This window comes from Staurois parvus, unplaced genomic scaffold (assembly GCF_062004578.1).
Source record: "Staurois parvus isolate SC_StPar_1 unplaced genomic scaffold, SC_StPar_1.0 ptg000604l, whole genome shotgun sequence".
NCBI classification, from domain to species: Eukaryota; Metazoa; Chordata; class Amphibia; order Anura; family Ranidae; genus Staurois; species Staurois parvus.
In genome coordinates this window covers 3,903,630-3,928,259 of record NW_028318400.1, presented here as the reverse complement: position 1 = coordinate 3,928,259, position 24,630 = coordinate 3,903,630, and the positions used below count along the sequence as shown (strand labels likewise).

The following is a 24,630-nucleotide window of genomic DNA, read 5'->3' as shown; positions in this document are numbered from 1 at the left end:
GACAGCAGCCGCTTGCTGGATTGGTCTCAGGCTGTATGGATTGGGCGGGGGAAGCTGCATACTGAAGGCTTTTTTACCTTCATGTATAGAATGCATGAAGGTAAAAAAACCTTCAGGATTTACAACCACTTTAATTCACAATATAAAAAACAATATGTTTGTTGAATGCCTAATGCCTTAATTTCCGGCCAGAACGAGCGCTATACACAACAATTACCAGCAATGAGTATAATATAGTTTATGACATTCCCTGTATACATAGATAGTGATACATAAAAATAGAATATGCAGAATTCTGGTTTCATTATCTCATTCGGCCAATTTACTTTGAACATTTGGATTTTTTCATTCATGTTTACGAAGATTCCTTGGACATAAACATCCGGGTCATCTTCTGTTTCCGCTCATGCGTGATAGCGCTTGATAGATTTTTTTCGTACAACCGTCATACAGACCGCATAGAAAATCAGTCGTTCGTATGCGAAACAACAACATTTTTCACTGTTGTGCAACCGGATTTTTTCGTTCGCAATATTGTTATCGGTTAAAACATCCTGCTCATCAACGAAGAGAAAATCGTTCGATCAGTGGTTCCGCAAAATTTTTCAGATGATTTTCTTTATTGTGTGTACGGGGCATTAGTGAAGCCTCATGGGTAAGCTGACAGACCAGTTCCCCATCAGATCCATTCTCTCCTTGTTATTGATTGGAGGCTGTGGGTGGATTCCATAGCCAATAGCAGGCTGTCTTTTGGATATGGAATCAGCCCACTGCCTGCTGTCAATCACAAGACAAGCAGACCTGACAGGGAGCTAGTGTCTCTAAATCCCCATCAGGCTCACCCAGCCACAAAACTCCCTGGCTGCTGCACTGTCTGACAGCTGCAGCGGCAGGGAAGGAGATCAGCTGCATTGAGTCTGGCCAGCACCAGTGCTCCTCCTGTTTCCAACAGGTACAGGACATTTATGTGCAGGAACGATGAAATTATAAAGAGTATCGTAGACACTCTTATGAATTTATGAACAGACGGGGTTGATTTAATAAAACCGGAGAGTGCAAAATCTGGCACAGCTCTACATGGTAGCCAATCATCTTCTAATTTCAGCTTTTTCAATTAAGCTTTGACAAAGAAACTGGAAGCTGATTGGTTTCTCTACAGAGCTGCACCAGATTTTGCTATCTCCAGTTTTAGTAAATTAACCCTAGTGTCTGCATCCATTAGAAGTAATTAACATACAGTAAGCCAATCACTCAGCAGGAAATACCACTTCTGAGGATGGCTCCACTCTGCCATACTGCATTGAATTTTCTTTTATAAAATTCCAGCAGCTGCAGATTGAAATGGAAAGGTAAAATATAAAAACATTAAATTACAAAATGGCTTGTGTAGCAAATTTATATGCTGTTATTTATTTTTTAACAAAAGTGAAATTCCCCTTTAAAGTATAAATAAAGGCGAAACGTTTTTTTTACATTTTGGATAGAGTGGAGAGGGATTAGTACCCCGTCAGGTTTTTATTACTGTCTGTGCCCCTGTTAGGGAGATTCCCCTCTCTATTTGTCCTCTTTTTCCATTATCATTGAAAGTGAAGGTAAAAGAAAATCACAAATTTTGGTCTGGCCCAAGAAAAGTAATAGAGGGGAAATCTTTCAATGGGGACACTAGTTCTGGTGACCTGGGGGTCCCCAAGGGATTCCCTTTATTTGCAGGGATGTCTTCTGACATCCTGTTTGGCTATGGGACAGGAAATTAAGGTAAATCTCCCCAATGGGACACAGATGGCAAAAAAAAATGAAAAGGGTTATAACCGTCCCTTACTCTATCCAAAAGGAAAAAAAAAGGTTTACCAATAGTTCTACTGTAAGGTATTACTGCAGAAACCTATTTGTGTCTACTGGTGTATAAAATAAAGTACAAGAAAATATATATTTTTTTTAAATCTCTGTTTTGTTTACAGAAACACAAAGACTCTGAACCTTTTATACCTCCTGTAAGTATCAAATGCATATTGTGTGAGATTAATTAAGCTGAGTTTAATGCTGTCAGGATAACAGAAAACTCCAAGCCTTTTCCTAGTTTATTGCAAAAATACTGCAAGTCAACACTGTAACTCGTTAGTCTTGTACCAAATAGCAAAACTGATCCAAACACAAAAATAAATCCTCCACCTCTGAGTGCTAAGTAACTAATCATGTCGCTAATATACATTCAGTAAACTCAGCCTGTACAACAAAGCAACAGGTCCAGCCGCATCCAGAGGTCTTCCAAAAACACTTTAATCCACTTTAAATTCTATCCATATGTAGTCGGTTATCCATGTGACAAACGTGCTCTCATTGTGACTAAGATTGGGCAAATGGATTTGCTACGGTTGTAAATCAGCTAGTTTGCTGTGAGCCAGGGATCCTTTCCAGCAAATGTAGTGAACTGGTAAAGTAGTCCAAAGAAGCACCTGACATTTCAATACTTTGCCACAGAGAGTGCTAGTAAACCCTCCTAATGGGGATCCTGCTTTTAGGATGTTATGGTGTAAGAATCGCCAGCCCTTGTTTTGGCATTGGCCTAGAAGGCCTTATAACAAGAGTGTAATGTTTTAAGGGGTAGAAGTGGGCACACTCTGTTATCTAAATAATACACAAGTAAATGGTACATTTTTACCAGCTCATTTTTGCACCTGGAAAATATTTGTATGGAATTGCAGAGCCTTCTTCTCTGACGTGGAGTTGATCTTCCAGTGTAGACTGTGCTCTACACAGTTTCATAGGATCCAACTGAATGGTCAGACTGTAGTGTAGAGCAGGGAAGTAGGGATGGACTAAACACCCCCGTTCAGTTCTCTTTGACAATAAAACCTGGAAGGTGATTGGTTTCTATGCAGAGTTGCACCAGATTTTTCACTCTCAACTTTTATTAAATAACCTCCTTTGTCTCCTCGAGAGCCACTTTTTGAATTTTACTTTAAACCCTGGGAGTTGGCATTGACTTGCTTCTGAAGGTACATGCCCTATGGTTGTTATCCTTCATTCACTGCCTTAAGCCGACCATAGACGGTTCGAATCTAAGCCGAGATTCAAACCATGTATGGACAGGCTGAATGTACTCAAGTTGATTGATCGATCAACTTGGGTACAACCAGCCTGCTGGATTTTACATGCTATTACTGCTAGCAGCTGTTATATTTGCTAGCAATAATCACTGTGTTCTCCAGATAGGGACGGCTCCCATGAACCCCCACCCATGGGAGAGATTCCCCTGTCAACACAGTCCATCTTGATGGGGGAATCGAGCAAATGTATTTCCTGCAACCATGGGTTTTGCTCTATGGTAAGCATTAGTAAAGCTGGGTATACACTAGTAGAATTTTGTTTGACATATTTCATTGTAAGAACATCAAAAGGATGTTTGTTCATTATTTAATTATTAATAGAGGTAAATTCGGTATTCATTTCCGACTGCAGTGACAAAAAAATTTCAAAGCCGGATGGAAAATTTTTCTGGAATGTATGCACTAATAGTCTGTGATTTTTGGTCAGTAAAGTCCATTCATTCCAGAATCAAATGTTATAAGAGAATGAAATCTTGAATTACCTTCAAACAACATTCGATGGAGAGTTTTCCTAAAATTTTCTTACAAATTTTCATTCAAAATTCTGCTGGTGTATGCCCAACTTAAGAAATATATAAAATACATGATATCTTGCATCTTGAACCATTAACCTTGTTTTGTTATGTTTTCAGTTGTGTTTAAAATGTTTTAAGTGCTGTTCCTGAATACATTTTGAGACTCTTTTTTTCTTTCTGTTTTCAGACTCCAACATGTCCTCCTGAACTTGAAAGTAAGATTGTCTTCATATGTAAAACACTACATGATTTAGAACATTCTTCTTGTTAGATGCTTTGTGATAATGTATATTCTTATCTAAGCTAGGGCTGAAAGACCGTGTGCACACTAACATTATTCGTTCTATTTCTTTTTCAATTTGCTTTACATAAAGATCCAGGAGACAAGGAAAATGTTGCAAAGTAATTGACCTGTGTGACAAAGCAAAAAAGACCATTGGGGAATGAACATGGCTAAATTTAGTAGTTATCCCTACCTTATTATTCTTCCTTGATGGTTTAGGACAATAGTTATTCTTTTCCCTAAAATGATCTGTAGTCTCTTGCATCTTTCAGCAAATTTCTCTGCATGGTGTCGACCAAAATCTAAAGAAAATATGAAGTAATCAAGCAAAATAAATGGAGGAATCTAGCATATATTCACATTCCATCAAGTATATCTAAACCTAAGAGAATATATATATATATATATATATATATATATATATTAACTTCCCAATCCTTAGATGTAGTGACTGCATTTGTTTGATTTCCTGACAGCTGCTTGTCAGCACAGCTGGGTAAGGGCCAAGCCCCCCCCCCCATGCTTTGAGGACCTAACTCATAAATTTGAGCCCACCTGCAGCCTTGGTGGTCCTTTTTTTTCCTCCCACGTGCAGGACCTAGGTGTGCTCCTCTACCTGGCTTAACTAAATTGCTGGCTGTCCATCCATGCATGTATGTTTCAGCTGGACGCAGTCTCTGGTGTACTGGCTAAATGACCCATAATCCAGGGAGCCCTGCTGCTGGTCCTCGGGGCAGCTTTTATAATGGCTAACAGCCTTGTCTGGGGTCCACTGGGTCCTTGTAAAGTGGGCAGCAGTGTCAGCAGAGTCTCCCAAGTTTACAGTCAGATGGCGGAGGTTGGGTGAGCTAAACTGAAAAATGCTTGTATCCAAATGAATGCTGCATTGCTAGGTATTGTTGTGCCTTGCTCCCTGCAGCTGCTGTGCATACCCTGAGCTCCTACACAGCAAGTACTCTGTATAACAGGTGCACAAAGTAATATTTTGTCTGTTCACACATAGCATTAACCTGTTGGTGGCTTTTCATGTTGCTCTTCTATTGTGGTATTATGCCAACCCCTTCAAAAGACCAACATTTTCCAGAGAAGGTAGAGGGGTTGCTTCTGGATGACTACTGTAGCCAGCTATTGCCTGTTGGAGTATAGGACATCCTTTTATATTTGTTTGTGCTCTCCAGGAGCACAGAGGAGGCCGAGGAGCCAATAGCGGCACAGGTAGGGAGTGCGTGCAGGCCCCCTACCCGCAAATGCAAAATCGTGTATATATACATGATTTTGTACATCCCTGCCGCCCCGTAGCAGTAATTCTGCTATTGGGCGGGCGGGAAGTGGTTAACAAAACATTTTCATCATGTCCTGTTCTCTGGCAGGACAAGATTTGGTTCATTAACCACCTGGTGACTTCAGGGCTGTGGTTGGGCGCTGCAGTGTCAACCTCCATCTAGCAGTTGTTAACCCTTTAGACCAGTGGTTCTCAACCTTTCTAATGCCGCGACCCCTTAATACAGTTCCTCATGTTGTGGTGACCCCCAACCATAAAATTATTTTCGTTGCTACTTCATAACTGTAATTTTGCAGTGGGAGGAGTAGTGCCACGTCACTGGTGTCAGTGGGAGGAATAGTGCCACGTCACTGGTGTCAGTGGGAGGAATAGTGCCACGTCATTGGTGTCAGTGGGAGGAATAGTGCCTCATCATTGGTGTCAGTGGGAGGAATAGTGCCCCATCACTGATGTCAATGGGAGGAATAGTGCCCCATCATTGGTATCAGTGGTAGGAATAGTGCCCCATCATTGGTGTCAGTGGTAGGAATAGTGCCCCATCATTGGTGTCAGTGGTAGGAATAGTGCCCCGTCATAGGTGTCAGTGGGGGGAATAGTGCCCCGTCATTGGTGTCAGTGGGAGGCATAGTGCCACGTCATTGGTGTCAGTGGGAGGAATAGTGTCCCATCACTGATGTCAATGGGAGGAATAGTGCCCCATCATTGGTATCAGTGGTAGGAATAGTGCCCCATCATTGGTGTCAGTGGGGGGAATAGTGCCCCATCATAGGTGTCAGTGGGGGGAATAGTGCCCCATCGTAGGTGTCAGTGGGGGGAGGAATAGTGCCCCATCGTTGGTGTCAGTGGGGGGAGGAATAGTGCCCCATCGTTGGTGTCAGTGGGGGGAGGAATAGTGCCCCATCGTTGGTGTCAGTGGGGGGAGGAATAGTGCCCCATCGTTGGTGTCAGTGGGGGGAGGAATAGTGCCCCATCGTTGGTGTCAGTGGGGGGAGGAATAGTGCCAAATCGTTGGTGTCAGTGGGGGGAGGAATAGTGCCCCATCGTTGGTGTCAGTGGGGGGAGGAATAGTGCCCCATCGTTGGTGTCAGTGGGGGGAGGAATAGTGCCCCATCGTTGGTGTCAGTGGGGGGAGGAATAGTGCCCCATCGTTGGTGTCAGTGGGGGGAGGAATAGTGCCCCATCGTTGGTGTCAGTGGGGGGAGGAATAGTGCCCCATCGTTGGTGTCAGTGGGGGGAGGAATAGTGCCCCATCGTTGGTGTCAGTGGGGGGAGGAATAGTGCCCCATCGTTGGTGTCAGTGGGGGGAGGAATAGTGCCCCATCGTTGGTGTCAATGGGAGGAATAGTCCCCCATCATAGGTGTCAGTCTGGGGGAATAGTGCCCCATCATTGGTGTCAGTAGGAGGAATAGTGCCCCCATCATTGGTGTCAGTGGGAGGAATAGTGCCCCATCGTTGGTATCAGAGGGAAGTATAGTGCCCCATCGTTGGTATCAGAGGGAAGTATAGTGCCCCATCGTTGGTGTCAGTGGGAGGAATAGTGCCCCATCGTTGGTGTCAGTGGGAGGAATAGTGCCCCATCGTTGGTGTCAGTGGGAGGAATAGTGCCCCATCGTTGGTGTCAGTGGGAGGAATAGTGCCCCATCGTTGGTGTCAGTGGGAGGAATAGTGCCCCATCGTTGGTGTCAGTGGGAGGAATAGTGCCCCATCGTTGGTATCAGGGGGAGCAATAGTGCCCCAATGTTGGTGTCAGGGGGAGCAATAGTGCCCCATCGTTGGTATCAGTGGGAGGAATAGTGCCCCATCGTTGGTGTCAGTGGGAGGAATAGTGTCCCATCGTTGGTGTCAGTGGGAGGAATAGTGCCCCATGGTTGGTGTCAGTGGGAGGAATAGTGCCCCATCGTTGGTGTCAGTGGGAGGAATAGTGCCCCATCGTTGGTATCAGTGGGAGGAATAGTGCCCCATCGTTGGTATCAGTGGGAGGAATAGTGCCCCATCGTTGGTGTCAGTGGGGGGAGGAATAGTGCCCCATCATTGGTGTCAGTGGGGGGAGGAATAGTGCCCCATCATTGGTAATAGTGACACCAATGATTGGGCACTATTCCTCCCACTGACACCAATGATACTTACCTTGCTGACCCCTGCTCCAGCCTGGGCTGGCTCGCTCCCTCCCTCTCCCATGGTACAAACACTTACCGGTCAGATGGCTTCCTTCTCCGGCCGCTCTCCTCCTCTTCACTCGCTCGAGCTTCGCGGTGCCGCTCGGCTCCTCCTTTCCAAGCTCCACCTCCTCGCCGGTGATTGGCCACCTGTGTGCCTCTCTTGAGCTACAGTTCCGGCGGCCAATCACCGACGAGGAAGGATTGATCCCGGGGGTGTGTCCAGATGACAGGGACGGCATGTCATCCCGCCCACACCTGGAGACGGATCAAGGAGCGGTGTCTCGGTTCCTAAGGCCATCGGAAATATGTGTTTTCCGATGGTCTTAGGCGACCCCTGGGAAAGTGTCGTTCGACCCCCAAAGGGGTCGCGACCCCCAGGTTGAGAACCGCTGCTTTAGACTTACTAAGCAAGCTATTTTCTATTTCAAAAAATTAATTTTAGTTGCTTTGTTAAGCAGCAGGCAAAACCCTATGAAAGGATTATTTAGTCTGGCATTGAGCAGTCTCAGAGCTTTCCCAAGCAAAACAACCCTCTTCAGACTTTTTGAAAAAAGAAGACACAGATGAACATGACTGTACGATGAACATGAATGTAAGTGTTCCACTCACCTTGTGAAGGGGTTACATGTTCTAACAATAGGCAGTCTCATAGCCTTCCCAGGCAAAACAACATCTCCAGACTCTCCAAAGGGGAAGAGACAAATGAACATGATGGTATGAATCTTGAGTTATTTCCACTCACCTTGTGAAAGGGTTATATGTTCTGGCAATTAGAAGTCTCATAGCCGTGCCAGGCAAGACAGCCTCTTCAGACTATTTGAAGAGGGAGATGCGGACAAGCATGATTGTATGTATCCTGCTGGTTTAAGCAGCCACGGATAGAGATGATGGCACCTAACAGTATGTCACATTCAATAAACACATTGTCAATACACACTAAAGGATTGTTTTCCTTTTCTGCTTTAGCAATGAGAAGCCACCTAGCCTTCTCAGATGAAACAACCCTCTCTAGAGTTTCCAAAGAGGACAATGGTGATGGACATGGCTGCATGAATACTGCTTTGTTCAAGCAACCAAGGATAAAGATGATGACACCAGGCTGACAACAGGCTGCTACAGGAGGCTAATACACTCTAAAGGAGTGTTTCCACTCACACTGTCAGGGGGTTATCTATTCTATCAATGAGCAGGCTCCTAGCCTTCAAGGCAAACAATTCTCTTCAGACTCTTCCAAAAGAAAATTTGGATGAGCATGACTGTATGAGCCCTGCTGGTTCAAACAGCCAGGGATAAAGAAGTTGACACCTAACAAGTTATCATAGTCATTGACCATGTGGTCAATACATTCTAAAGGAGTTACTTTCACTCACCTTGTGAAGAGGTCATATATTTTGCCAATCAGCAATCTCTGAACCTTCACAGGCAAATCAACCCTTGTCCGATTCATCTATAGAACATGTGGATGAACATGACTGTATGATTCCTGCTTTATTTAAGTAGACAGTCATTAAGATGACGGTGACCAAGTTGTCACAATTAAATAAGCATGTGGTCAAGACACTAGCACAGTGGCTAAATGGTTAGCACTTCCGCCTGGCAGTACTAGGGTCGTTGGTTCAAATCCCAGCCACGGCACCTCCTGCCTGGAATTTGCATGATCTCCCTCTGCCTGAGTGGGTTTCCTCCGGGTACTCTGGTTTCCTACCACACTCCAAAGACATGCTGGTAGGTCAATTGGATCCTGTCTAAATTGGCCCTAGTATATAAATGTGAATTAGGGACCTCAGATTGTACAACCCTTAAGGGTTAGGGACTGATGTGAATGTACAATATATATGTAAAGCACTGCGTAAATGGACGGCGCTATTTAAGTGCCTGAATTAAATAAATAAGACACTAAACGAATTGCTGAATTCACCTTCTGCAAGGGCCATCTACTCTGGCAAATTACCAGTCTTCCTTTTAGGGCCGCTATAACTGGCCTCAGAATCCCTCCTGAACAAGAAGGTGATGTTTTTGATTCCTCCCTTTGTAAGGTTTCTGAAATGCCTTTAAATAGAACCAAAGCTCTGTAAGTATATCAAGTTCCTCCAGAGGACCTCATGACAATTCCATTGGGACTGAATAAAGTGCTTGTTCTACAAGATTGAAGCATGTCACAGCAGGATGACAAGTGTTTTGAATCACCTCTTTGGTCGGTGTGTTCCTTATGGGGTTGGCCAGATACATTACCTTATCATTAGAAGATGCTGTGGCCTTCAAGGAAGTACACTGCATTGTTCTTGATCTTGGAAGGTGAAGCCTAAATTAATAGTGGTCAGTGTGGCTTCCTGCCTCAAGATGAACGTCTGTTCTGTTAAACGAGACTGAAATTCAAGTGTCAGTTTCCATGCTCGCTCCAGAGAGGGTAGCTTATGCATTTCTGGCTGGGAGTCAAAGAAAAAGCCAGCACACAATCCAAGAAGTCAGCAAGAAACTTCAGGTTAAGAAACTTTACTGTATTTTGGGGATTTTGCCACCCATACATGTCTTATGTGCACTTGGTGGCTCCTCTTTGAACATAGGTACACCTTTGGTGACAGACACATGTTTCCTCAAGGCAAGCATTTCAGGATATATTTGGGAGATCTTTCACATCTCAGATTGGGCCACATTTAACCTTGTTCCAGCAGGTCAGGTGGGCTCAGTTGAACTCTCACCCCCTGTCAAGTTGTGTTTCCGGACTGGTAGCAGTCAGAGGACCTAGGTCAGAAGATGTGAGAAAGTGAGACTAAATGTTGGACACCATCTTGAAATCTTTAAAAAGGCCATTGGTCCTGAGCCCATTGCTCCAGAATTACTCCAACTACTTTGCTGGTGTCTGACTGCACCAACAGCCACTAGCTCATCAGATGGGAATGACATCGCAGGAGATTTTGCTTCTCCAACCACAAGTTTAGTCTCACTTTCACACAGGTGAAACAAAGTGAGACTAATACAAAGCTCTGGAGAGTACTGAACTGGTCAGCAATGAGTCCAGATCTCAATCCTATAGAGCACCTGTGGAGAGATCTCAAAACAGCATTTAGGAAAAGGAACCCCTCCAATCTGAGAGACCTGGAGCAGTTGGTGAAAGAAGAGTAGTCCAAAATTCTGGTACAGAGGTGTAAGAAACTTATTGATGGTTACAGGAAGCAATTGATTTCAGTTATTTTTTTCCAAGGAGTGTGCTACCAAATATTAAATTGAGGGTGCCAATAATTTTGTTCAGCCAATTTTTGGGGATTTGGGTGGACTGTGTCAGATTTGGCTTTTTGTTTCTCCACTTTTTTTGTGTCATACCAATACAAACAAAAGAAAAAATATGAGAATGCCTAAACATTTGTAATTGAAACAATTTTCTGGGTGAAGTGGTGCAATATCTGACAGAAATGCAGAATCCAAGCCCTCACTAGGGTACTTGGTGTGCGGCAGTGTCCAAAGATGATAGTGTGGGCTGATAATAGAAAATGGCATGGAAGGCCCTTTTGAATTGGTTTATAGGATCCTGGGGTCAAGGTTTATCAATACTTATGATTCTAAACATGGAACTTCACCCAAAAGGGGATGTTCTGCTTTAAATCCTCCTCCCCCCATCCTCTACCATATTTGGCATGTCATTTTGGGGGGGAGAGGGAGCGGATACCTAGTGTTGACAGGTACCCATTTGTCTAGGTGATCCGAGCGGAAGTTCCCCTTCCCCTACTCCCTCCCTGCAGTCTTCTGGGACACAATACAAGTTCCTGAAGACTGCAGGACCATTCTCAAAGCGCAGCGTGGTTTGCACATGCGCAGTGTGCAGCCGGCTGTGAAACCAAGATCAGCATAGCTGGCTTCCCACAGTTAGGATGTCAGCGCTGGGATCCCGAAGGCTGGTGAAGAACTAGCCCGGGTGAGGACAGTGGTGGGTCCCTGGAAAGGTAAGGGTCAGCAGCTATGGGATTTGCAGCTATTGACTTATTTTTTTTATCTAGTGTAAACATCCGCTTTGAGTGGCACATATATTGATTTGTCAGGATAAACAAGGCTTTCTTTAACCGCCTCTCGCCTGCCATTTAAGGAAATGGGTTCTCTCATTCTGGGAGGACATCATATGATATGGCTGCACAACAGTGCCACGATCAGTGGTGCGCTGTGTCCCTGGGACAGAGAAGATCACCGATCGCAGTAAAGAGCCAATGACGTAGGCTCTATCATGTGATCAGCTGTGTCCAATCACAGCTGATCGCATGTAAACAGGAAATGCCGGTTATCGGCAGTCCTCTCCTCACGCTGACAGCACGTGAGCAGAGGAGAGTGGTAAGCGGCATTCCTCAGAGGGTACATGTACACTGATCATCAGGGCACTGATCATCAGTGCAACCCCATCAGTGCCACCTGTCAGTGCCCATAATTGCCACCTGTCAGTGCCCATCAATGCCACATACCAGTGCCCATCAGTGCACATCAATAACACATATCAGTGCACATCAATGCCACATATCAGTACCCATCAGAACTGCCTTTCAGTGCTATCTATCAGTGCCTCTCAGTGCCGCATAACAGTTCCAATCAGTGTCGCCTATCAGTGCCAATCAGTGATGCCTGTCAATGCCCATCAGTGCCTGCCCATCAGTGCTGACTATCAGTGCCCATCAGTGCAGCCTATCAGTGCCCATCACTGCAGCCTCATTAGCACAGATCAGTGAAGGGGCAAAATTACTTATTTACACAATTTTATAACAGAAACTAAGAAAAAACATTTTTTCAAAATTTTCAGTCTTTTTTTAGTTTGTTTAGCAAAAAATAAAAAACCCAGTAGTGATTAAATACCACCAAAAGAAAGCTCTATCTGTCTCAAAACAATTATACAAATTTTGTTTGGGTACAGTGTTGCATGACCGCACAATTGCCATTCGCGACAGTGCTGAAAGCTGAAAATTGGCATGGACAGGAAGGGGGTAAAAGTGCCCAGTAGGCAAGTGGTTAAACAGCATTGATCCAAAAAAAAGGTTATATTATGAGCAGATCAATGCCTTTGCCAGGACATGCCATTTGATCTGCACAGAATAGCTACAATAAGATGCAGTGGAGGGTATTTACTAAAACTGGAGAGTGTAAAATCTGGTACAAGTCTGCATAGAAACCAATAAGTTTTCAGGTTTTATTGTCAAAGCTTAATTGAACAAGCTGAATTGATTCTGAGTGTACCAGTTTTAGTAAATCTACCCCAATGTATCTATATTGTTACAGTACATCAATGAAAGAAGATTGTAAAAGTTGTTGAACCCTTCATTCACCCAGAAACCTTTGTCAAAGCTCATGCAATACAGCTGGTACTCCCCAATTAAACCTATTTGAGTGGGCAAAACTAATGTGGGGATGCTGGGCATACAAAGTATGTCCTTAGAATTCAATTCAATTGTGCATCCAAGATCCCTAACTGATTTGATGTTTTTTGTCAGTTTCTTATGTGTCCGTAATGTACGTATGTATCTGGCCAGTAGAAAATATTGAGCCTTTGATTTTCAACTCATGTTCAGATAATTCCATAAATAAATAATTTTTTAAATCCAGTAATGTCATTTACTAAAAATTATTTTGGCATATCATAATTTTCAAATAAATGATAATCCAGTGAAAAAAAAGTAAATTGATTTAGTTTATTACCATGGTTCCATAATTTCAGCAATGCAGCTTGAGACTATGGATAAATGAAGTACAGAAAGACCAGAATGTCATCATATAAAAATCAGCAGGATAAGCAGCCATTTGTGCACAACGTTTACCTAAATGTGGCACATATGCACACATTCTTACACCATCGATCTCTTGTCCAGTCAAGGCCTGGACTGAGCGAAGCTAAAAGGGAGGGCCAGTATGACTGGGGCTTGCAGACGAGGCGAAGACTGGATTTGGGTGGGAGTATAGGCAGATGGGGGTGGTTACTCACCTGATTGGAGTAATCGGGCTTCAGGGTGGTCTTGCTAGGATGAGGAGAGGGGTTGGGACTTGTTGGAGGTCAGTCAGAGCTTGTGCCAGCATGGGTGTGGTTTCTCCTGCCCTCCCTCCCTGGAGCTGTTTAGTTGTTTGTTTTGCTGTTTTGTTTTGTTTGCTTTGTTTATTGGTTTTGTTCTTTTTGTGTTTGTCCTATTGTTTGTTTTGTGTGGGTTTGTTGCTTTGTTTCTTTTCCTGATCGCCATTTGATGTCCTGTGGTGTTGTCTGGTTTTCTGTTTTGTCATGGCAGTGGGCAGGTGTCGCTGGGTCTTTGAAGGCGGTGCTGGAGTGACAAGTTGGTGGATTATGGGTTGGGCCCATCATAGGTATGGGTGTCCCTTCCCAATTATAAGGTCAAGGTGGGAGGTCATTGGCTGTATTTGGGACTACGTAACTGTAGTATTGTCCCTAAGGCGGTGTAGTAGCGGCTGGGGGCCTTTTCGTTGGGCGTCAGGTACAGCCGAGCTATTGATGTGAGTAACAGTGCCTTCGAAGACCTTGGACCCGGTTGGGATTATTACTGTCAGTTATTATTTGATTGTACCAGAAGAAGTGTTATGTTATGTAAGAGTTTTGTTAAATAAATGGGCTGCTGTGGCATTTACACCAAAAAGGAGAGTCGGGTGGTTATTTAGGTGGAGGAGGTTGAGGGGGGGGTTGTTTTATGGTTTAGGTGGTAAGTACTAGCCTCGATATTCTGCATGTCCCTCAGTCATGGCATTTACAATCATTATAATTGAAACCTTTTTGCAATTTGAACATTGTACACGTGTTCACCTCTTAATACATTTTATTTTCATTTCAGACATTGACCTGGACAATCATCTGTTTGCAATTGCTGGCCTAATGGCACAGGAGTCTGTTCAAAAACTGGTGTCAAAAAAATTATCGCCAGTAGACCAAGAAGAAATTAAAATAAACAATTCAAAAAATGCTCGTGAAGAAAAATATGAACTGCTGAAGAAATGGTATTCTGCCAATGGACACCGAGGAGCATTTAAAATGCTTATAGAAAACAGTACAGAAGGAGAAGCTGAAAAAATAATAGACTTAGTTCAAAAAGGAAACGCAGAGCCTTAAAGTGGTGTAAAACCCTTAAAACATAAATTTAATATATTCTAACTTGCCAATTCTTAGATGTAATGACTGCATTCGTTTTCTTTTTTTTACTTTTTTTTTACTTTTATTTTGACTTGGTGATCTGGCTTTGATCTGGTCTGAGACAAACTATTTACAACTGGCCGGGGTGCTTACAATGGTCAGCTCTTATTAGTTTATATAAACCTTAATCTCAAAAGGAAAAAAAATAAAACTGCTATAACTGATTAAAAAGTGTTAGCGGGAATTTAGATTTGCTAGTCAAGTCCATCTAAATATGCTAGTGCAGCTAACACTACTCTCCTACCAGACTGACAATATTGCTGTCCAAAGGTGTCTCTGTTGCTCCTCCATTAGAGCAGTGTTTCTCAACCTTTTTCAGTCAAGGTACCCTTTAAAATTATGGACAATCCCAGAAGCACCCTTTAAAATCATGGATAGTCCCGAGGCACCCTTTAAAATTATGGACAGTCCTGAGGCACCCCTTTCTAAAATGTGAAAAACTATTCTAATAGTTTTATATAATGCAGCAACATCCACACATGTAGGACACCCAACATTAGAGGTGATATAGTCTTCCAAAGCAAATACACTTTTGCACACTGGTACTGACTAGTATTCCAGTGTTTCTCTTCTCCCTCAGTTTTTCTCTATCACTGAGCTAATATGACCCCAGCACTGATGGAGAGGGGCAGGAGAGGATCAAACTAGGATGCTGTGCAGGCAGCTGACATCCTCCTTATCAACTGATGACGTCATTAGTTGTCAGGATGCCGGCGACTAAAAGGTCCTAATGGTGCACAATGAAAACCTGTGGCTTTATGTAACTAAAAGGCAGGCTTGTTCCACCCTCTGGCTTGTATTCATGTTTTGGGCATTTTTTGGCATTTTGCCAAGGCACCCCTGAAGAAACCTCAAGGCACCCTAGGGTGGTTGGGCACCCTGGTTGAGAAAGGCTGCATGAGAGTGAGGACATCCTAAGACAGGAAGTGTGTTAATGGCCAGATCACCAGATAAAAATAAAGAGAAAAAAAAGTCTTAAAAATACAGCTAAGTGGTAGGCTACAATATATAAAATTCTGTTTTTGGTTTAATACTGCTATACCAATTAATTTTTTAATACTTGAATACTGTACTTGTGTTTTTGCTCTTTGAATTAAAGGCCAAGTCTAGGTTTGGAACAAAGATTACTTCCCATTCCTGCCCCCACCACCACCACCTTGGGGCCTACTTTTTTTAATAGTAGTATGCATACGTTTTCTCTAACTGTCTTCTCTTTGGTCACATGACATGGGGGATCTCCATACTTTTCTGCTTCCCTCTGGTGGTTGGAAGTCCTTGCTGCTGTACTGAATGGTGGTCGTGTAATGGCATGTAAGCTCCAATTTAGTAGAGCAGTACTGTGAGCCCAGGCAACGAGATGACACCTCCTTCACCCCCAGGAGGTGAATCCATGACACTCCTGGGCTCACAGAAAGTTGGTTAAATGATGCCAAGCGAAGACTAATTCTTTTAACTACTGATTGGTTATTTTTTCCATTTTGATGAGAAATTGGCCTTTACAGGGGATCTATTGTCAACGGATAAAGATTTGCTGGGGTTGATTTACTAAAACTAGAGAGTGCAACATCAGGTGCAGCTGTGTATTGTAACCAATCAGCTTCTAACTGCAATGTGTTCAATTAAGCTTTGACGATAAAATCTGGAAGCTGATTGGTTTCTATGCAGAGCTGCACCAGATGTTGCACTCTCCAGTTTTAGGCTGGCCACACATTATACAATTATCTTCCAATTTTCTGCCCAATTTCCTTTAGATTTACCTTTAACTGTGTAGTGCAAGGGCCTGCCTAATTGGATACAACTGAAAGTGTCGTTTAGGTTTGTCCTCCTATTATATGGTTTTTGGTAAATCTAAACCAAAAATCTCCAGATAATTGTATAATGTATGGCCAGCCTAAGTAAACCGTCCCTGCTGTCTTATAGAAAAATATCTTAAAAGGTTATTTGTGGCTAAGCAGTATTCTGAAAAATCTATGATGAATATGCTATGTACTTCCTGTGTTCTTGCTGGGTAGCCATGTTTCGGTAGCCTACTAGGTTGATATCCCCAATATAGAGTCATTTAAGGCATCCATTTGCTGCCTGTGATGTTTGCTGTTCTCATGAGATTTGGAATCAAATTCACTGTCCAGTTTTAAAGATTAGCTCACCATTTTCCTTTATATCTGCACACAGCTTGAAGCCAAAATGTAGGCATTCTCTACAAAATGATACTCATCCTACTTAACAACGTGGGCACATATAAGAGTATGCTAGACCACAGGTTTTCTTACTGCAATGCTTAACGGTCACTGTCACTGTCCTAATATGTTTATGTCTTAGGGCTCATGTACACTGCGGCTGATAAACTCACGTTTAGGAGCTGTTCAGCGTTTTTTTCAGCAGCCCCCGAACTCACCCTAATGTTTTCCTATGTGTCCATGTACACATCTTCGTTCACAGTCGTTTACAGGCAGTTGAGTTTATAGTCGTTTTTTTTAACACAACAAACTTGCGTTCAGACGTCAAAACGCGTGTAAACGCGGCAAATCGCATTTATAAGCATTTGCGTCTGAAATTTTTTTTAACTCTTCCAGTTCCCGATGCTGTCCAGAGCCTTTTTTCATCAGGAAAAATGCATGCAAAGCATTTTCACGGTACTCAGATGGACAAAATACTGAACACAGGATGTTCCCACCAAGCTTGTCACACATTGTAATGACCAATTCACATCTCAGACCTCTCCCACTCTTGGAAACAAAAGATATGTTAATGACCATTCACACCTCAAATTCCTCATGAAGACCCCCTGACAGGTGATCTTAATAACTTACTCCACCAGACACCTTCCCACCCTTGGAAACAAAACAAAAATGTTAATGAGCAACTCACACCTAATTATCTCAACACATACTTCTCTCTCTGCTTCTACTCTCTGTATTTCTCTGAAACAGTCTGAAATAGTTAATACTTTACCACTTTTCAGTGCATTCTGGGCATTTGGGAGGTTCTCCTGTGCTTATCTTTAAAAACGCTTCTAAACACAAATGCCCATAAACGCGCATAAATGCGTTATGCAAACGCGGCTAAACAGACGTTTTTTAACCTACATTTTCCAGCAGTCAGTTTCCATCGTTCAGAAATGTCCCGTGTACATGGGGCCTTAGGATTGTCAGGGCCATCTAGCGGCAATATTTTTCCACACAAAATACCACATTATTACCACTAGATGGCACTGATGATCTTAGGAAATAAACATATAAAAGTGGTTTTAACTACTTGCCGACCGCAGATAGCCGAATGACGGCTGCACTGCGGCCGGCCAGTTCTGGGTGGACGTCATATGACGTCCTCCCAGAACGTGCTCGCCTGCGCGCCCCTGGGATCTCCATGATCGCTGTGTCCTGCGGACACAGCTGATCACGTGACCTGGTAAAAGGCCAATCACAGCGGCCTTTTACCACGTGATCAGCCGTGTCTAATGGCACGCTGATCACAGGAAAATGCAAATGCCGGTTCTCGGCTGCACTTTCCTCACGCTGTCAGATCGTGAGGAAAGTACTGACGAGAACCGGCAGTTGTCAGAGCGGGGATCGGCACCGATCATCAGGGCACTAATCATCAGTGCCCTGATGATCGGTGCCCAGCAGTGCCACACACAAGTTCCGCCCACCTGTGCCCAGCAGTGCGCCCACCTGTGCCCAGCAGTGCCCCCACCTGTGCCACCCAGCAGTGTCACCACCTATGCCCAGAAGTGCCACCTACCTGTGCCCAGTAGTGCCACCCACCTGTGCCCAGCAGTGCCCCCACTTGTGCCACCCAGCAGTGTCACCACCTGTGCCCAGAAGTACCACCTACCTGTGCCCAGTAGTGCCACCCACCTGTGCCCACCAGTGCCACCCCCCAGTGCCCATCAGTGCAGCCCAGCAGTGCTGCCAGTCAGTGCCACCAGTCAGTGCCCAGCGGCTGTGCCAGTCAGTGCCCAGCAGTGCCACCAGTCAGTGCCCAGCAGTGATGCCAGTCAGTGCCACCTATCAGTGCTGTCTATCAGAACCCATTATCAGTGTCGCCTATCAGTGCCGCATATCAGTGCCACCTATCCGTAACACCTCATTAGTGCTGCCTATCAGTGCCGCCTATCTGTGCCACCTCATTAGTGCTGCCTATCAGTGCCGCCTATCAGTGCCCTTCAGTGCTGCCTGTCAGTGCCGCCTATCAGTGCCCATCAGTGCTGCCTCATCAACGCACATCAGTGAAGGAGAAAAATTACCTGTTTGAAAAATTTTATAATAGAAACAAGGAAACTTTTTTTTTTTTTCAAAATTTTTTGCACTGTTTTTGTTTATAGCGCAAAAAGTAAAGTGCCCAGCAGCGATTAAATACCACCAAAAGAAAGCTCTATTTGTGAGAAAAAAATGCTAAAACTTTCATATGGGTACAATCTTGCATGACCGCGCAATTGTCACTCAAAGTGCGACAGCGCTGAAAGCTGAAAATTGGCCTGGTAATTAAGGGGGTATAAGTGCCCGGTAGGCAAGTGGTTAAAGGCTGAAGGTTTTTTATCTTCATGTATTCTATGGAAAAAGGTAAAAAACTTTCTGTGTGCAGCCCACCCTTCAGTTTCCACCCCCTTATACTCACCTGAGCCCGATCCCAATCCAGCAATGTGCATGAGAGCAGAAGCTCTCCTGGCTGTCTGCCTCCTCATTTTCTGAGACACAGCACTGGGAGCCATTAACTCCTGTTACTGTCAATTACAGCCAGTGAGGAGGGAGAGGGACGGAGCTGCGCACTGTGTGTCTCATAGACACACAGAGGTGGCTCAGGAAAGAACACGCAAGAGTGGGGCACTCAGCAGGGGGATGGGGCCTGGAGCATCAGCGGGGAACCAAGAAAAGGAGGATCGGGGATGCTCTGTGCAAAACAAACACAAATCTGAAAATTTACAATCACTTTAAGCAAATTACAGTGAAGATTTATGGTGGAGATTTTTCTAAAAATAGAGCATAGTCTGTTCTCATTGCAGTGAAGGTGCACTCCTCAAATTCCCCATTGGTTTGAGCAAAGGCATTAAGACCTACCTCAGTATCTGCAGAACCTAAAGAGATTTTTTTTCTCCATTACATCTAGTTAGGCGATTTTTGGATAAGGATTTAGTTAGGTTTAAGAGCTGTAAGCATTTTATTGTACAATTTTAGCTAAATCTTTTAGATCTTCTATTTAATGTTAGAAATGTTTACCAGGAGAGAATTACATTCTTTCCAGGCACTCAAGGAGTATATTTTTGTACTTTTTTTCTGCATAAGCAATGTTTTTAAATGTAAAACTCTTGTTTAAGTATAGTTTTTATACACTGTATATATGATTACTTTTTAGATATACTGGTTATGCACATTGGTGCAGTACAAGGATTCTTTACTGCTTTCTAGGGATGAGCTTTGAGTTTGAGCTGAACATAAGCTGCACCCAAGCTCAGCCTATTTGCTGTTAGGTGACTGACCCCCAGCTGATTTAAAAAAAAACAAAAACTGTAATCTGTCATTTTTCTGTGGACGAATTGCTGATACAAAGTGATAGGTTCCTGGATAGTTTTTGTTTGTAAACAAACTAGCCTTGGGTTCTGGGTGATGTGATTGGCCAAATATGGTTATGGTCATATTTAGTTAAAGGGGATCTTCACCCTCCAGGCAGTCATCAGTTCTGTCCACCCCCACTCTCCCAAAATAGGGCTATTTTTTTTTTATTTCTAGAAAAAAAGTTCGGACCGCCCCCAAGTGCACTGTGCTCCCTTTGTCTCCTGGGACATGTAGGCCACATATCCCAGGAGGCATCATCTCTCCATTCAGTAAAGGAGGAGGTGAGGAGAGCCTAGTGGCGTGTCATTAGTAGGCCTGTCGGCTGAACCGAGAAGCTGGCACCTAGCAATGACATCACAGAAAACCATGTCGGCGCACAACAGAGCGGTGGCAAAACAAAAAAGGATCTCAGCAGAACAATGCTGGATCCCTTGGGTGGGTTAGTATATGAATTGTGCGGAAGACAACCCCCTGTAAGCAGGGGTTAAAAAATGGGGGGGGGGCTGTGAATCCACTTTAATGATGTCACCCATGAGCCCTGGGTGGCCAGGGATCTGTCATTTGAGTTGGGAGTAGTGGTGTGGCAGCATCGCGGGTTGTGGTTATGGATCATTGTGATTGTTTTTGCATCTGCATCGCTGGAAACCTGATTGATGATGGATTTACATCAGAAGATATTGTTTATTTTTTTAAAATAAAGATGTTTATTTCTCAATGTAGGTGTTTTTATTTACTTTTTCACTTTTATAATGAGGAACATTCACAAAAAAAGTGGAAACCTCCCAATGTTTTATTTTCTTAAGGGGACAGTACACATTCTGTGTAAACAATGTGTACTGTTCCATGTACTAAAAAAATGGTATGGGGTCTCCCTAAGGCTTCAGTAACCGCTTCCCGACCACCCGCCCCAATGTATTGCGGCAGAGCGGCAGCTACAGGTAAAGCGATGTACCCGTATGTCGCTCTGGCTATATTAACACAGGGGGGCGCTGTGCACCCAAGAGGGCACACAGTGCTTACCCCTCACAACCGCTGCGTTCAGCAGACACAGCGGAATGAAGATCCCGGTGAACGGGACACGGCGATCATGTGATCGCAATGCGATCACATGATCACAATGTAAACAAAGCTGTTATGAATCAATCTCAATCATAACAGCTCTGCTCCTCTTCTTATTGATCTGTGATTGTCCCACAGCTGTCACATGATACATGGGGCCAATCACAGCACCCTGTACCATGTGACCAGCTCCAGCCAATCACAGATCACTATCCTGAGCTGCCAAAACGTAACTCATTCATGACAGTTCATGAATGAGTTAGGTTCATGGCAGCAAGCTTTGCATTGTAGGAGAAATTATTATTATACAGTATTTATATAGCGCCAAAGGGTTTGCTCAGCGCTGTACAGTAGCAAGGGGGACAGAACATGAGACAAGACAGAAACAATGCAATACACGAGGGGTTCGAGGGCCCTGCTCTTTCGAGCTTACAATCTAGAAATGATCTTTATTTCTCCTGCAAAGCAGTGTAAAGAAAAAAAATCCCTGATCACCCCCCCCCCTCCACAGTAGTACAACGTTACTATGGTGACATTGTACTATTCTGATAGTAGTCCTTGCTACTAAATATTCCACAGTCAGCTGTTAGTGGTATTATAACAAAGTGGAAGCAACTGGGAACAACAGCAACTCCGCCATGAAGTGGTAGGCCATGTAAAATGACAGAGAGGGGTCAGCGCATGCTGAAGTGCACAGTGTGCAGAAGTCACCAATTGTTTGCAAAGTCAATAGCTAAAGACCTTCAAACTTCATGTGGCCTTCAGATTAGCACAACAAAAGTGCATAGAGAGCTTCATGGAATGGGTTTCCATGGCCGAGAAGCTGCATCCAAGCCTTACATCACCAAGTGCATTGCAAAGCGGTTCGGATGCAGTGGTGTAAAGCATGATGCCACTGGACTCTAGAGCAGTGGGGACATGTTCTCTGGAGTGACGAATCACGCTTCTCTGCCAATCCGATGGACATGTCTAGGTTTGGTGGTTGCCATGAGAATGGTACTTGCCTGACTGCATTGCGCCAAGTGTAAAGTGTAAAGTTTGGTGGAGGGGGGATTATGGTGTGGAGCTATATTTCAGGGGTTGGGCTTGGTCTCTTAGTTCCAGTGAAGGGAACTCTTAGGGCGTCAGCATACCAAGACATTTTGGACAATTTCATGCTCCCAGCTTGTGGGAACAGTTTGGGGATGGCCCCTTTCTATTCCAACATGACTGCGCACCAGTGCACAAAGCAAGGTCCACAAAGACATGGATGAGTGAGTTTGGGGTGGAGAAATGTGACTGGCCCGCACAGAATCCTGACTTTGACCCAACAGAACACCTTTGGGATGAATTAGAGCGGAGACTGCGAGCCAGGCCTTCTCATCCGACATCAGTGCCTGACCTCACAAATGTGCTTCTGGAAGAATGGTCAAACATTCCCATAGACACACTCCTAAACCTTGTGGATGGCCTTCCCAGAAGAGTTGAAGCTGTTATAGCTGCAATGGGTGGGCCAACTCAATAATGAACCCTACTGACTAAGATGAGATGCCTTTAAAGTTCATGTGCATGGAAAGGCAGGCGTCCCAATACTTTTGGCAATATAGTGTATATTTAGGGCATATTCTGATGACAGTTCTCCATTTGTTACATTTAGATGATGGAAATTATTTGATAATACCTAAAAAAAAAGTTCTCTATCCTATCTGATTGTTTTTTATCATCAGTTCAATACTGGTAACCATTAGAATGGTAGAGAAGAAAGTGATACTCAGTTTTATCACAATGTTGAAGCTACTGTGTCATGTGTGTATGACCAGCATTAGGGTTAGTCCTTCTTTGTGAATGCTTGTATTGAATTTATATTATGTTACTGCTAAATATTTTCTTACTTATATGGTTTCTTATGCATTAAACAAATGGAAAAGTGTCATGACTAGACCAAGTAACAATGTTGATGTTTTTAAGCTCAGGATCATGTGCTGTATGTTTGTCATAAAATGCTGCACCTGTTAACTGCTGCCACAAGGAAACAGACAGGCCAAGGATCCTGGCTAGATTGCAGAAAATATTTGAGCTGGCAATAACTGAATGCAAATAAATGAGTCTCGCCATGTGAATGGGTAATCATGTCCAGCGATGAAGATCATGTCAATCACAATAAATGATGCCCACTGACCTGGCAAAAAAAAAAGCTGATCCTGATGACTGCTCGCCCATGAATGACAGCTCAGAAGAGTGATATCTAAGTATAAACATGGGGCAGGGTCTGCCGGGTGAAATCATTGACTAAATATGGCCATTTTGGTTCAATGATGTTGTTTTGAGAGCATCTAGCCCAGTATGGTTTAGGAGGGGGAGCCACATGGTTGCTCCCCCCCCCTTCCTGGCTTGCAAGACCCCTTCCATTCGGGACGGACTTCGCCAGGAGTCCATTTCCTCAACAGGGAATCTGTCCACTGATCCCCACTGAGCAAGCAAATGGCTGGTACATGTCTGCTCCACTTATGCACAGCAGACACATACACAGCCCGCTGTTCTCTATGGGCAGTTGGATGACCTGTAAACCGACCAGCTGTCCATTTACACCTGACAGCCATCCAATCCGATCTGCTAGATGGATGGGGAGCAAATCCCCATCCATCTGTTTTTAGCTGATACAATCAGATGTAGGTGGGTGTAAATGGACACGTCGTTTACATCCACCACTTCATAGAGCATAATGGAGGGTCCTGTCGGGTTTGCCTAAAAAATTGACAGGTGGACCTGTCAATTTCTGATGATTGGTAATCTGCAATATATTACATTTTCAGTTTTGGTTTTAATAACATTTTAAGGCTATGACTGAACTAGAAAAACACATGCTTCAATCCTCCCAAGACTTTCTGCTCTCTAGTTCCCGTGTCACCTCCTCCCATGCTCACCTCCAGAACTTCTCCCAAGCTTCTCCCATCCTATGGAATTCTCTACCCAATCTGTCTGGCTGTCTCCTAATTTAGCCACCTTTAGACGATCCCTGAAAACCTTTCTCTTTAAAGAAGTCTATCCTGCTTCTACCTAGTAAACCGCCATTTATTTCCTCCATCAGCTCATCCCCCCGACAGCTTTTACCTTTTGTATCACTCAACCCTTCCTCCTAGATTGTAAGCTCTAGCGAGCAGGGCCCTTTGTTTCCTCTTGTACCAAATTGTATTGTAACTGTAATGTCTGCCTTCGTTTTGTAAAGCGCTGCACAACTGTTGGCTCTATATAAATCCTGTATTATAATAATAATAATACACAGATGAATATGAGGATACCAATCAGCTCAGGAGCAAACATGACAATGCTATAATGTACAGCCAATGAATTGGTCACATTACCCCATCTCAGAAAGCTAATGATTGGTAAATTGCAATATGTTACATTGTTTGTTTTGGGTTTATATCCCTTTATTATCGCTTTAAATAAGCAGCCAGCAGGTGGCGTCATACCCTTATGCATATATCCTTCAGTATAGGTTTTTAATCGAACTTTGAGCAATTAAACCAAGTATAA

General features: G+C 43.8%; 1 protein-coding gene across 1 annotated transcript in view; it reads left to right on the top strand.

Annotated features, from left to right (window-relative positions):
- The window catches only part of FAS (Fas cell surface death receptor), a 71,187-nt gene extending 50,417 nt beyond the window's left edge, over positions 1-20,770 (top strand). Inside the window, exons 9-11 of the mRNA XM_089692781.1 lie at positions 1,959-1,991; positions 3,810-3,837; positions 14,148-20,770. Coding sequence (XP_089548907.1) covers positions 1,959-1,991; positions 3,810-3,837; positions 14,148-14,422 — 336 coding nt within the window. The 3' untranslated portion in view covers positions 14,423-20,770. The remainder of the gene's footprint in view (positions 1-1,958; positions 1,992-3,809; positions 3,838-14,147) is intronic.
- The last annotated feature ends 3,860 nt before the right edge of the window (positions 20,771-24,630 follow it).